The sequence below is a fragment of the Peromyscus eremicus genome, chromosome 3 (assembly GCF_949786415.1).
Source record: "Peromyscus eremicus chromosome 3, PerEre_H2_v1, whole genome shotgun sequence".
In the NCBI taxonomy this organism is placed as follows: Eukaryota; Metazoa; Chordata; class Mammalia; order Rodentia; family Cricetidae; genus Peromyscus; species Peromyscus eremicus.
This window is the reverse complement of record NC_081418.1, coordinates 82398114-82413681: the sequence shown is the minus strand read 5'-3', so window position 1 is coordinate 82413681 and position 15568 is coordinate 82398114. Positions and strand designations below refer to the sequence as shown.

Below are 15568 nucleotides of genomic sequence, written 5' to 3'. Positions count from 1 at the left end.
GGACTGATTCAGTCAATACAACTTTTCCAGTTCCATCCTTTTTCTCAAAACTTTCATAATTTCATGTTTTTTATATCTGAACAAAATTCCATTGCAGAAATGTACAACATTTTTTTATCCATTCATCTTGTTGTGAACATCTAAGTTCATTTCCTAGCTATTGTGCACACACCAGCTGTGGGGATCTGAAAGAGTTCTGCTCCCACATTTTCCACCTATTCTAGGGTTCTTAGAAGGAGGAGAGAGGGATTAGAAAACATTAGATAGAAAGAGAGACCTAGTAAAGAAGAGGAGAGACAGAAACACAGGATAGTTTCAGGAGAGTCTGGATCAATACCCAACAGCCTCCAAGTTTTTTTCAAAAGGCTTTTTATAACATTCTAGTGGGAGGCGGAAAACCTGCACTTTCAAGATCAAAGCACACTATACATCCAAGTGTAGACACTTCCAAACACCTGGCAAGCATTCCCATGTGGAAATCATCTCATTATGCAGCTCTGCTGGGTAAAGCAAGGTGAGATTCTCTGACCCTGGGTATTTGGGCCTCCACAACCAGCAAAATGTGTGGATGCGCATTTATGTCTGTTATAGGCTATACAGTCCTTTAGGTACACCCACAGGAAAGGCACAGCTAGGTCATGTGGTATTTGTTGCTGTCTGAGGAAATTGCATATTTGTTTCTATAGTTATTGCACTCCCACAACACTGAATCAGGGCTCCCCTCTCCTCACACTTTCATCCCTCTAGCATCTTGAGCGTCTGTTTTGTGCATATTGAGGACTTTCAAAAAGCTGAGACATTGTTTGTACATTAAAAAAAAAAAAATATGTGCCGTGCGGTGGTGGCACACGACTTTAATCCCAGCACTTGGTAGGCAGAGCCAGGTGGATCTTTGTGAGTTCAAGGCCAGCCTGGTCTACAGAACGAGCTCCAGGAAAGGCGAAAAGCTACACAGAGAAACCCTGTCTCAGAAAAAAACCAATGTGTGTGTATATACACACACACATACACGTACACACACACACACACACATATATATACATGCTATTGCTTGCTTACATAGCCCAAGTGAAAGGAATACTTCTTTCTTCAAATGGACCTGATGAAATTTTCTCTCTTGATTTAAACTGCATCAGAATTGGTGCCTTTTACATAGCATGAAAAGTCATGTACTAGGTAAGCTATTCGTTTGAACATTCCATAAATGTTTCCCCATAACCCTGTATCACTTTTGGTGGTGAAACACACAAGAAGCAATATTGAGAGTTTATCTGGACAGTGCTAAACAAATATTTTGATATTCAGATCTTTAACTGTGAAACTTAATAATGTTTTCATTCCACCCTCTGGAGAAATACATCTTCCTACGACATCCAGACTTTCTTTTTTCTTGTCCATGATATCTCATTAATATGATATCTCTTTAGTATTATATGTTGTGATGCTTCATGGACTATTTAGACAGTGAAATGGGATTCAGCCCATATTGTAAGAAACATCAAGGAAAACAACATAACCCTGAACCAAGAGGATGGTTAAGAGATGCTCTAAATTTCAAACTACTGAGTGTATCCCAGACACTTTCTTAGACTGTGCTAATTTTGCATCCATGTATGTGAGATACATGCACAAGTCTCTTTCAATCTCAACATATCGTCAGGTAACAAGAAGGGGGAGACAGACACCCCGAAGGAACAAGAGCCTACTCTCCTGAGCAGTTCTTTATTGGAGCATATATGAAGTCAGTATCATTTGCATAAGTGCTTCTTCTTTCTATGTTCTTGCCTCTTAGAATATTATAAAAGGTCTAACTTGGGCTGTGTCATAACACACATAAACACAGGGAAAGCTGGAAGATGGTGTCTATATCTCAGCTCCTTGGACTTCTGTTCTTCTGGGTTTCAGGTATGAGATTTTAGACATGGCGAAAAGTGGAGATGTTAATTAAATACAGAATTTTCTTACATCATTGGGAAGCACAGCCTCACATGGAATTTGTCTTCCTGTTTAACCCTATTGATACAATAAAATAATCTTCTTAAAAGTAGTTTAGAAGTGACTTTCATATGCAATGTTGTGATCTACTTATATTTCTCTTATGTTTTCAGCCTCCAGAGGTGAGATTGTGCTGACTCAGTCTCCAGCCACCCTGTCTGTGACTCTAGGAGAAAGAGTGACCATGACCTGCAAGGCCAGCCAGGGTATTAGCAATAACTTACACTGGTATCAGCAAAAACCAAATGAGGCTCCAAGGCTTCTCATCAAGTATGCTTCTGGGTCAGTCTCTGGGATCCCCTCCAGGTTCAGTGGCAGTGGGTCAGGGACAGATTACACCCTCAGCATCAACAATGTGGAGGCTGCAGATGTTGCAACTTATTACTGTCAACAAAGCTACAACTGGCCTCCCACAATGATACAGGCCATAGCAAAAACCACCAGAGAAGCAGAAGTGTGAGGCTGGGCTCTTTCAGCTGCTTCTGGTGGTTCCTCTACCTTCTTCAAAGTGTTTTACAGATGCAGACAGCCTTAAGATTTACACAGACTATTAAAGTGAAGAGTCCTGGCAAACTTTCTTGCCTCTGACCTCTCTTCACTACATTTTCACTTTTGAATACACATGTAATTGAAATTTCTATTTTTCCTATATTCATTCACTTTATTCTCAGTGAAGTTTTTCCAGAGAGTTAAGAACCAACTTCCCACACAATTGTCAAAATTAAAATAAAAATTGTTTTTTTGTTTTTTTGTTTTTTTTGTTTTTGGTTTTTTGAGACAGGGTTTCTCTGTGCAGCTTTGCGCCTCTCCTGGAACTCACTTGGTAGCCCAGGCTGGCCTCAAACTCACAGAGATCTGCCTGGCTCTGCCTCCCGAGTGCTGGGATTAAAGGCCATGGTTTACTTTATATTAATTATCTGACAGTGATTCATTAACTCTTGATCAGCCATAAAAATAAAGTTTGGAATATATTTAATTTGTTCTTTAAATTTCATGATTATCAACTATATAGATGTTCCTTAAATGAATACTATGATGTTGACTGTGGTTCAACTACAGAATTTTTCAAAATGGAATATTTTTATAGTTGAAAATTTCATTTATGCTTCCAATTATTCTCATCCAGACTACTCTTTTTCTAAATCCTACCAAATCTACTACTCATCCCTCACCACCCTCCCAATTCATCTCCACATATAAATATACCTTGCACACTGAGTTCAATGGGGGTAGTGATATATTTATGGATATAAGAACATCCACTGGAGGGAGCATTTTCAAATCATTAGAGACAACAGTCTTAGAGAAAATGTCTCTCTCACCCTCAAAAGCCATCAACTATCAATAATATCTCATCAGCTAGTGGTGCAGGCTGAAGAGCTCCTACCCCTCCATGCTTCAGTGTTGATTGGATTAATCTTGTGCAGATCTTATCCAGACAGCCATAGCTGCTGTGAGTTCATCAAAGAAGGAGTGCCGAGATGTCTGTAGACTCTGTTGTGTTCTGTTTCTCCCTCACCTTTGGCTCTTACAGTGTTTCCACCACTTTTATATGATGGTCCCTGAACCTTAGACAACTTTTTGACTTTGAAAGCTTTTGTGTTCCATAGAAACCTTATTGAATTTTTAATCTATTTTTAAAAATTTAAAGCTGTTGCTAATATCAGCTTGCCCAAGGAAGAGACAGGATGTGGGTTACAGCTTAGTGCTCAATTCTGTGCTTCCTGATGTTCTTTATCTCTGAGAAGAACAGGAAAAGTGATTCCCTGAGTGTCCTTCTCATGGAAGGTGCCAGAGAGATCTCAGGGCTTTTCTAAGTATGATCCATGTACTTCTGAGATCTGTATTTGAGGAAAACTGATACTTAACACATGTCAGGAGCCAAGTAGCCTAACTGATTCTCATGGGAAAAAGCTGTGTACCCAACCTTCCGTTAACAGTTTCAATAGCAACCATTTTTCAACAAGACCACAGTATGTACCTTTTGATCTACTCCCTGAAACATAATGGTTGCTGTATGGTCCGTTGATCAGGCCCTGGAACAAAGAGACCTTTTCCTGAACCCTACCTTACCCTAACTTCCTCCTAGTAACTTTCCATACCCCTATCTACTTCTCCTAGCTCCTAGCATATATAAACCTGATTCCCCTTGCAATAAACGAGACCTTGACGCAACTCAGACTGACTTTGTCTTCCTTTACGCGCCTGGTCTCCTTTCTCTCTCACCCCCATTGATCTTTCAGGAGGTGCCTCCTCGGGTCTCATCAAATAACGTGGCCCGCGGGACGGGTCAAGTGGCGCCCGAACGTGGGGCTCGAGGCACGGTGACCTACCGGACGACGGATAACAGAAGGGGCCCCGGAGAGAATTAGGGTAGAGACGCCCGGACCGCATCACTCGTGCAACGCGGGAGAGTCTTGAGGTAAGTGTCGTCCAATCGATCAATGGGAAAAAATTTATCTAAAGAGGCTATTTTTTTAAAGGAGATGAAAGGGAATCTTCGGGAGAGAGGATTAAGAGTTAAAAAAAAAGATTTAGTAAAGTTCTTTCAATATGTGGAGGAGAAATGTCCCTGGTTAGTGATTAATGGACCAGGAATTTACCCTTTGACTTGGAACAAGGTTGGAAAAGATATTAACAAATTAATCAGAGACGGGGAAAATGTCCCCGATGCCTTTTTTAGTTTTTATGGTGTGATTAGAGATTTTCTAAAGGAAGCAGAGGGAGATGGGCGTGTTTCACATTTACTAGCCCTTGCAGAGGATTTTCTCTCAAACTCCCCCTGCCTGACACCCAAGTGTCCAGAGGTTTATTGACATCTACCGGTAAGAGCGCTCTCTGTCTTGTCTGTGTCTCTCTGTCTTGTTACTTTTGTTTTGTACTTTGCAGGCTCGATTTGTACTTTGCAGGCTCTCACTGGGACAGACGTGTCCAGACAGTGAACCTGGCGGCGAAGGGAGACGTCCCAGAGCCCTAAAGCCACCTCAGAGGTGATGATTTGGTTTAGGAGCATCTTTGGGTATCTTCCCCCATGGTGGGAGGAAGTGCCACTTTGTATTTTGTCCCGGGAATTTGTCAGAGCCATTTTGTGGGTTTTCTGTATGTTTTGTTGTGATCATTGTTACTTTACTCTCTTCTTCTCTTCCAAGAAAAAAGGTGCATGTCTGACTGACAGGGATGTGGAAGCCCCTGATGTCTGTTTAATTAAGGACAGAGATCCTCCAGTCTGGATTGTTTTTGGTGTGATTGAGCCTGGAGGGTCAAAACCTTCCCCCCCCCCCCCAAAGCACATCAAGCTGTCATTGTTCTTGGAGCTTTGTTGGTTGTTTTGTTGGGGCAAAGTTTTTTCGTGTGCCCTTGGTCTTGTGTGTAATGTGTTAATTGTTCTCATTGTTGACTTGACTGTGACGGACGCTATGGGACAGTTCCCTTCTTCTCCACTAGACCTTTGCCTAGCCCACTGAAAGGATGTGTGAGCCACAATAGAGGGAACTGGGTCCCCCACTCCCACTCCCCGAATGAACTGAGATAAACAGGTAGCCCCTGCCAGGTGGGGCTTGCATACTGCAAGAGGGGCTTGCTGGCTGTGAATGAGGCCGTCATCTCAGTGCTGATGTTCCGGTTCTTGGATTGTCTGTGTAAATGTTATTTGTTTCTGTCTACTAACCTCCCTTATTTTCCTAAAGGAAGAGGAGGAAAGAGAGGCATAACAAAGGCCACCTCCTTCCCTCCCTAACTCTCTTGCTATCAGGACTGCAGCCAGCTGGCTGCTCTCATGAAGGTGGGGGTGCGTGCTCTCCATACAGGTGGGCAAAGGAGCTCTGGACAGGGCAATGGGGACTGCCTGCAATTGACAAAAACTGTGTGAACACTGAACAGAGAATCTGACTTTAGTCAGAGGAGTTAACAAAAACTTTTTTTTTTAGGAACACTGGCAGCCAAGGACACGCTCTATGCCCACTGCTCCCCCTCCCTCCCTTTACTGTGATAACTTTAAGGTCTCTTCTGCCGGCCAGCAGCTTCTCTTGTTAACCCTTCTCTGTCCTGGTATTGCTTAAAAAGAAATGGTAAATTACCAGTTCAAGATACTGGGAAAATTATGCTTTTGTTTCCACAGGAAAAATAAAAATTTACATGGGTTTTGGTCATTTGAGTTCAGTGGGTTACAAATACTTGCCATCATTTAAGAGACTTGGTTTCAAATTATTGCTGGTTAAGATAAAAAATGTTTTTATAAAAAATGACTTGAGATACATATATAAAAAAATGAAATATGTTTCAGATTTCTTTGTCTTGCTATTCTGCTGTTACATTGAGACTCCAAAGGGTCATAGCTGTAAAAATGTCTGTCTACTCTACAGGTATGAATGAAAAATGTGGCCACACGTATGTTTGGTTTTGAATGTCTGAGTTTGCATGTCCTTTATGTTAAGAAATACAAGTTAATACTGGTCATCTGGCTATTCAGATACTAGTTTAAAACATAAACTGTTCTATTTAAATAAAAAAACTGAGAGGTATATTTGACTAATATATTTATAGGAGAACAAATTGGCCTGATTATTGTTACCAAATTTAGAGATACTTTTAAGATTGGGCCTAGATTTGTTTGGCTCAGATACATTTAATAGATAATGGTCCTCAAACCTGTCAAAAATCTGGTAAATATGGCATTTACATTATTTGATAAAAAGCTTACTATAGCAAACAGAGACTCCAAGCTCCCCAGCTCCTAGCAATGACTCCCAAGGAATGGCCAATTCCCCTATGCTATGTCAAAAGTATGTAGCTCAGTCTATCAATCCAGTGAGGGTCCAGTACCCTGAAGTTTATATTATACATTATATGGATGATTTGTTAATAGCAGGAAAATCTGAAGAAAAAACACAAAATGTAGCGCAAAAGATAATTATCACACTTCAGGACTGAGGATTTCATATAGCTCCAGAGAAGATACAAACCCAATACCCCTTCCTGTTTTTAGGGTTTGAGTTACACCCGGACCTCCTCTATACACAAAAAATCCAGATTAGAAAAGATACACTTCGTTGTCTCAATGATTTTCAAAAGCTTTTAGGAGATATCAATTGGCTGTGACCCTATTTAAAAATAACCAAGGGAGAGTTATGCCCCCTTGAGGATATCCTCAAAGGAGACTCCGACCCTCAATCCCCTAGATACCTTACTGTGGAGGCAGAGAGGGTGTTACAAAAGGTTGAAACGGCCATCACTCAACAACACACGGGATATTTTGACCCAACTCTCCCATTGTATTTGATCATTTTTTCTACAGATTTTGCCCCTACAGGCCTGCTTTGGCAAGAGTCCGTACCTTTACTGTGGGTACATCTTCCTGTTACTAAAAGAAAAATCCTTCCTACTTATCCTTCCCTGGTTTGCCAATTGATAATGTTAGGAATAAAAGCTTCCACTCGATACTTTGGGCACGACCCTGATATTATTGTTATGCCATATGATAAAGAGCAACTTGAATGGTTATGCACCCATAGTCCTGACTGGGCCATTCTTGTCTGCACCTATGAAGGGAAACTTGATACACAAATGCCCAGTAATAAACTTCTACAATTCTTCTCCCTTACTTCTTTTGTTTTTCTTAAAAATACCCGAATGGAGCCCATCCCGGACTCCCCTGTGCTTTTCATAGATGGGTCAAGCAATGGTAAAGCTGCTTATGTCCTCAATGGCCAAAGGAAGGTTATGACAACCCCTTTTAAGTCAGCTCAGCTGGTGGAGCTATATGCTGCCCTTGCTGTCTTTAAAAATTTTGAAGGTTGTTCCTTTAATTTGTATTCAGACAGTAGATATGTGGTAGGGGCTTTACAGGCTTTAGAAATGGTCCCAATAATCCAACCCATTACTCCCACCTTCCAAATGTTTTCTGAATTACAAAAATTAATCCGACAAAGGTCGCTACCCTTTTATGTTGGCCATATTCGTGCCCACACAGGCCTACCTGGACCCCTAGCTCAGGGAAATGAACTTGACGATTCTGCTACACGTTCTATCTTGATTTCTCATTTGGAACATGATCAGGTAGCAGCTGCTCGTGAGGCGCACGGCCTTCATCACCTCAATGCTCAAACTTTGAGACTAAGGTTCTCAATTACTAGAGAACAGGCTAGGGAAATTGTAAAAAGCTGCAAAAATTGCCTGATGCTCTTACCTGAACCTCATTATGGAGTAAACCCCAGAGGGCTTATTCCTGGACAACTATGGCAGATGGATGTCACCCATGTTTCTTCTTTTGGCAAATTAAAGTTTATACATGTTACTGTAGATACCTTCAGTGGATTTATTTGTGCCTCTGCTCATAGTGGAGAAGCCACCAAAGATGTTATCAATCATTTGTTACATGTCTTCACAGTGCTAGGTCAGCCGAAATGTATAAAAACTGATAATGGTCCAGGATATACTAGTAGCAAATTCAGACAATTTTGTTTACAATTAGGAATTAAACACTTCACTGGAATATCCTATAACCCTCAAGGCCAAGGTATCGTGGAGAGAGCTCACCAAACTTTAAAAAATACTCTTAATAAACTTAGCTCACAAGAGACACTATTTCCCCTTAAGGGAAACCACAAAGCTCTGCCTTCTCACACCCTATTCGTATTAAATTTTCTGACATTGGACGCTTTTGGAAAATCTGCGGCTGAGCGACACTGGCACCCAGAAACCAAACAAGGATATGCACAGGTCCTTTGGAAAGATCCAATAACTGGAAAATGGGGCGGTCCTGATCCAGTTATAATCTGGGGAAAGGGGTCTGCATGTATTTATGACTCCAAGGAAAATGGGGCTCGTTGGCTACCAGAAAGACTGATTAAGCCTTACTCTACACAGATTGCCTCCCTAGATTAAGGAAAAAATAACTGTTATGTCCAGGACACAGTCCTGAGACAAAAATTCTCTCTTTTCTTTCAGAAATGCCTCCAGCTTGGAAAATAAAGGGAGCCATGGACATCTCAATGGCAGGACCTGTTCGTCGCGAGCCTTGGAAAACCAACCCCTGCTTCATCATTTGCTTACTACTCTTCCCCCTTCCCCTCTCCTGCATCTCCAAGGAAAGCCCCCATGCTATTAAAAAGCTTACCTGGCGAATTTTCACAGTAACGGGGGAGGAGGTCTGGAAGGTTACTGCAAACCATGCTCCCTATTCCTGGTGGCCATCACTCACTCCTGACTTCTGTCAGCTGGCTGCAGGAGTGGATTCTTGGGATATACCTACTATTGGCCAACACCCGTTAAATGGTACAGGGGTTCAAACGATTCCAAACTGCAATCAATTTCCTCACAGTCCTAAAACCACTTGGACAAGCCCTTGTGGGACATTCCATGATAATGACCCTGCTATGATGACTGCCCCAGGCTGTGTTAGTCCTACAGCTCGTTGTGGGTTAGCACAATCTGACTTTTATGTCTGCCCTAAGGATGGTAGAAGCCGAGCCACAGCTGCTAGATGTGGAGGATTCGAGACCTTCTTTTGTGCTCGATGGGGTTGTGAAACTATAGGGGCAGCTTACTGGGAACCAACTTCATCTTGGGACCTTATTTCAGTTACAAGGGGATACAGTAAGCCTAGCACGAATAAACATTTTTGCTTTAGCTCCTATACTGGGACAGCCTATAATCCTGGGCTATCATTACCTTTAAACATAACCTTCACTCCTCAGGGTAGGGCGAATCGAGAATGGCCCTCAGGAAAAACATGGGGACTCCGCTGGTATCTTGATGGTACAGATAAAGTCATTTTCAAGATCTTGCTAACAATAGAAAACCTGTATCCACAGTCGGTAGGACCCAATGTAGTTCTCTTTGACCAAAAAGTTCCCTCCAATCATGAAAAGGTGCCATCACCTCCTTCCCCCTCACCTCATCCTCGTCCCTTTCCCTACCATACAAGCACCGTGACTACCATCGTAGACTCCAGTAATGGCACTCTCCTTACTCCTTTTGGAGGAACAGGAGATAGATTGTTTAATTTGGTCCAGGGAGCTTATCTGGCCCTAAATGCCACAAATCCAAACAGAACCTTGGGTTGCTGGCTCTGCCTTACCTCCAGTCCCCCTTATTATGAAGGAATTGCCTTTCAGTCTACTGCCAATAACCTCACTTCCCCGAGCAATAGGTGTCAGACTAAGCCACATAAACTAACACTCCCTGAAGTCTCCGGACAAGGTTCTTGTTTGGGCAAGATTCCATCAACCCATCGTCACCTCTGTAAACAAACTCTGACACCCTATAAAGGGAGCTATTATCTTGAAGCACCCAACAGGTCCTACTGGGCCTGTAACACAGGATTGACCCCTTGCATATCTGCTCAGATATTTGATGATTCCCATGAATTTTGTGTGATGGTCCAATTATGGCCTCGTGTCACTTATCATCGAGAAAGCTCAGTGATGGAATTCTTTGGGCAGAGAGGCAGATACACTCGAGAACCTGTGTCGATGACTATTGCCCTATTGTTAGGTATTGGAGGCATCGCTGCAGGAGTTGGTACAGGAACTGCTGCCCTCGTGCAGAGCAACCACCTTATGCAGTTACAAATGGCTATGACTACTGACCTAGAGGCCATAGAAAGATCCATTTCTGCCCTGGAGAAGTCTTTAACCTCGCTCTCTGAGGTTGTGTTACAAAATAGAAGAGGTCTGGATTTACTATTTTTAAAGGAGGGGGGGGTTATGTGCAGCCTTGAAGGAAGAATGCTGCTTTTATGCCAATCACACTGGGGTAGTTAGAGAATCAATGGAGAAACTAAGAGAAAGATTAGCACAAAGAAAACGTGATTTTGAAAATCAAAATAATTGGTTTGAGGGTTGGCTAAAGGGGTCCCCTTGGCTTTCTACTCTGATCCCCACCCTCCTGGCCCCCTTGATCATTTTCCTTCTCCTCCTCACCTTTGGTCCTTGGGCTTTTCAACGACTAACACAATTCATCAAAAATCAGATCGATTCGGCCCTATCAAAAACTGTTTCAGTACATTACCATCGGACAGAAACTTGAGAGGAAACTATTGAAACAGGTGAAAGGCTCAGGTTCAGTGGCCTACGAACCTAAAAACCCCTATAACTAAAAGCTAGAGGGTACTCAATGACGGGAATAGTATGGGGCCTGTGCTGGGAGCACAACGTACAGAGGTCGCCAGAGACCGGCTCAACATGGCACGTTGCCAGACAGGACTGCACCCCATATAGCCTAAGACAGGGGCCCTCTCGATTTATGACCAAAGCCTGCTTTGGCCATTTTATAGAAAGAAGGGGGAATTGTCAGGAGCCAAGTAGCCTAACTGATTCTCATGGGAAAAAGCTGTGTACCCAACCTTCCGTTAACAGTTTCAATAGCAACCATTTTTCAACAAGACCACAGTATGTACCTTTTGATCTACTCCCTGAAACATAATGGTTGCTGTATGGTCCGTTGATCAGGCCCTGGAACAAAGAGACCTTTTCCTGAACCCTACCTTACCCTAACTTCCTCCTAGTAACTTTCCATACCCCTATCTACTTCTCCTAGCTCCTAGCATATATAAACCTGATTCCCCTTGCAATAAACGAGACCTTGACGCAACTCAGACTGACTTTGTCTTCCTTTACGCGCCTGGTCTCCTTTCTCTCTCACCCCCATTGATCTTTCAGGAGGTGCCTCCTCGGGTCTCATCAAATAACGTGGCCCGCGGGACGGGTCAAACACACACACATTTCCTTTGAAAATCATCCTGTGAATATACCTGTATGTCTTAAATAAATTCTGTAATTTTATTGGCTTTTACATTTTTTACTGAATTCTTAACTAACACAGGGTTATAGTACAGTTTCAAGCTATGGTGATCTTTCACATTGGAGACAGAATCATCATCAACTGCTAAACTAGTTTCAGGAGAAATCAGGTTTCCTTGTTAAAAACAAATCTCAAGCCACATCCCTAATGTTCTGGAATAAAATATCTCCATGCTGGCTTCAGGAATGGGGTAGTGAGATTTGTACCCAAATCATAAAGTAACCCCTGTTATATGATGTTTTGTTTTTGTTCTGACAAATAAAGCTTGCCTGGAGATGAGAGGCACAGCTTGCCTCTAGTTAAGCAAAGAGATTATGCAGTGGTGGCACACACCTTTAATCCCAGCACTTGGGAGGAAGAAGATCAGGAGTACAAGGCCACCCTGGGCTACATGGAATTGAACCAGTCTAAAAAAGAAACAGAGGATCCTCTCCCTGGACTTCCCTTCTGGACAAGAGGTGAGTGTCTGGGCTCAGCTAAGATCCCATCCCTGGGCACCAGCCACTACGGGGAAGACCTGCCCAACTTGGCCCCAGGTTCTGGCCACCAGGCAAGTTCCCTTCTAGCCCTACTGGGAAGGCTCCCCTTCTCCAAGACCCCCAGCAGACCCTGCAATCTCCACGCTCTGCCCCCACGCCCATCTGCCTGAGACCCCAATCACTTCCTGAGACTTAGAGACCAGCCCCAGCTCCCATCCTGCCCCAGACTTCCTGTCTGGACAAGAGCTCCCATCCTGCTCCAGACTTCTGGTCTGGACAAGAGCTCCCATCTTGCCCTGGAGTTCCCATTTGGACAAGAGAGCTCCCATCTGGACAAGAGAGAGAGACTTCCTGAATCTGTCCGCTCTGTCTGGACCAAGTACGCTGATAAGACCAAGAATGAACCACAAGGAGATGGGCAGACATCAAGGCAGAAGTACATACAACAAAATGAAGAGCAGTACAGCATCAACAGAACCTAGCCCCCCTCCAATATCTTGACCTGAACATCAAAAATTGGAAGAAGCAGAAGAAAACAGCCTTATGAATAACATCATGAAGAAGGTAGAGGCTTATATAGAGGAAAAGACAAAAAATGGGAAGAACACTATAGAAAACTAGAGGAAAGGACAAATAAAGTAGAAGAAAACAATAAAGTCCTGGAAGAAAACAATAAAGCACTGAAAAAAATCATAAAAAAAACAATGAAAAAAATGAAGGAAACAGTCCAAGACCTGAAAAGGGAAATAGAAAAAATGAAGAAGACACAAACACAGGGAATGATGGAAATAGAAAATCTGAGTAAACAATCGGGAACTTCAGATGCAAGTATAACCAACAGAATGCAAGAGATGGAAGAGAGGATCTCTGGTGTTGAAGATATGGTAGAAGACAAAGATTCATCAGTCAAAGAAAACACTAAAGCCAACAAAGTCATGACCCAAAATGTCCAAGAAATTTGGGACACCATGAAAAGACCAAACCTACGAATAATAGGGATAGAAGAAGGAGAAGAATACCAACTCAAAGGCACAGAAAATATATTCAACAAGATCATAGAAGAAAACTTTCCCAACTTAAAGAAGGAAATGCCTATGAAGATATAAGAAGCCTATAGAACACCAAACAGACTAGACCCCCCAAAAAAGTCCCCTCGCCACATAATAATTAAACAACTAAACATACAGAATAAAGAAAGAATATTAAGGGCAGCTAAGGAAAAAGGCCAAGTGACTTATAAAGGCTAACCCATTAGAATAACACCCGATTTCTCAATGGAGACTTTGAAAGCCAGAAGGACCTGGACAGATATAGTGCAGACACTAAGAGACCTTGGATGCCAGCCTAGACTAATATACCCAGCAAAATTTTCAATCATCATAGATGGAGTGAACAAAACATTCCAAGACAAAGCCAGATTTAAACAATACTTATCCACAAACCCAGCCCTACAGAAAGCACTAGAAGGAAAATTCCAACCTAAGGAAGTCAGATACACCCTCGAAAACACAGGCAATAGATAAAGCCACAGCAGTAAACCCCAAAGAAGAGAAGTACACACACACTACCTCCAAAAAATAACAGGAATGAACAGTCACTGGTCATTAATATACCTTAATATAAATGGACTTAATTCACCTATAAAAAGACATAGGCTTACAGAATGGATACGAAAGCAGGACCCATCTTTCTGCTGCATACAAGAAACACATCTCAAATTCAAAGATAGACACTTCCTAAGAATAAAAGGCTGGGAAAAGACTTTCCAATCAAACGGTCTTAAGAAACAAGCGGGTGTAGCCATCCTGATATCCAGCAAAATAGACTTCAAACTAAAGTCAATCAAAAGAGATCAAGAAGGGAATTACATACTCATCACAGGAAAGATTCACCAAGATGAAGTCTCAATTCTGAACCTTTATGCCCCAAACACAAGGGCACCCATATATGTAAAAGAAACATTACTAAAGCTTAAACCACATATAAAACCCCACACATTAATAGTGGGAGACCTCAACACCCCACTTTCACCACTGGACAGATCTCCCAAATTGAAACTTAACAGAGAAATAAAGGACTTAACTGATGTCATGTCTCAAATGGACTTAATTGATATCTACAGAACATTCCATCCTAACAAAAAAGAATCTACCTTCTTCTCAGCACCCCATGAAACCTTCTCTAAAATAAACTACATACTTGACCACAAAGCAAATCTTGTTCACTCCATCTATGATGATTGAAAGTTTTGCTGGGTATATTAGTCTAGTTTAGCATCCAGGAGATACAAAACAATTGGAATAACCTCTTGTGTTCTATCAGACCACCATGGTTTAAAGTTAGATTTCAACAACAACAAAAACTACAGAAAACCTACAATCTCATGGAAACTGAATAATGCTCAACTGAGTCACCAATGGGTTAAGGAAGAAACAAAAAAAGAAATTAAAGACTTTCAAGAAACCAACGAAAATGAAGACACCACATACCCAAACCCATGGGACACTATGAAAGCAGTGCTAAGAGGGAAATTCATAGCACTAAGTGCCAACATAAAGAAGTTGGAGAAATCTCACACTGGTGACTTAACAGCCCACCTGAAATCTCTAGAACAAGAAGAAGCAAAGTCTCACAGGAAGAATAGATGCCAGGAAATTATCAAAGTGAGAGCTGAAATCAATAAAATAGAAACAAAGAGAACAATACAAAAAAATCAATGAAACAAAGAGTTGGTTCTTTGAGAAAATCAACAAGATAGACAAGCCCTTGTCCAAACTAACCAAAACACACAGAGAGAGAGAGCATCCAAATTAACAAAATCAGAAATGAAAAGGGGGACATAACAACAGACATTGAGGAAATCCAGAGAATCATCAGGTCATACTTCAAAAACCTCTATTCCACAAAACTGGAAAACCTAAAAGTAATGGATAATTTTCTGGATAGGTACCACATACCTAAGTTAAATCAAGACCAAATAAACTATTTAAATAGTCCAATAACCCCTAAGGAAATAGAAACAGTCATTAAAAGTCTCCCAACCAAAAAAAGCCAAGGACCAGATGGTTTTAGTGCAGAATTCTACCAGATCTTCAAAGAAGAGTTAATACCAATACTCTGTAAATTGTTCCACACAATAGAAACAGAAGGAACATTACCAAACTCCTTCTATGATTCCTAAACCAAACAAGGATACAACAAAGAAAGAGAACTACAGACCGATCTCCCTCATGAACATTGATGCAAAAATACTCAATAAAATACTGGCAAACAGACTCCAAGAACACATCAAA

General features: G+C 41.7%; 1 gene segment (V, D, J or C); it reads left to right on the top strand.

Annotated features, from left to right (window-relative positions):
• Window positions 1–1844: 1844 nt before the first annotated feature.
• Window positions 1845–2455, top strand: LOC131906390 (Ig kappa chain V-V region L7-like). The segment is given in 2 exon segments: window positions 1845–1905; window positions 2109–2455. Coding segments are annotated over 2 exon segments (396 nt in total).
• Window positions 2456–15568: the final 13113 nt, after the last annotated feature.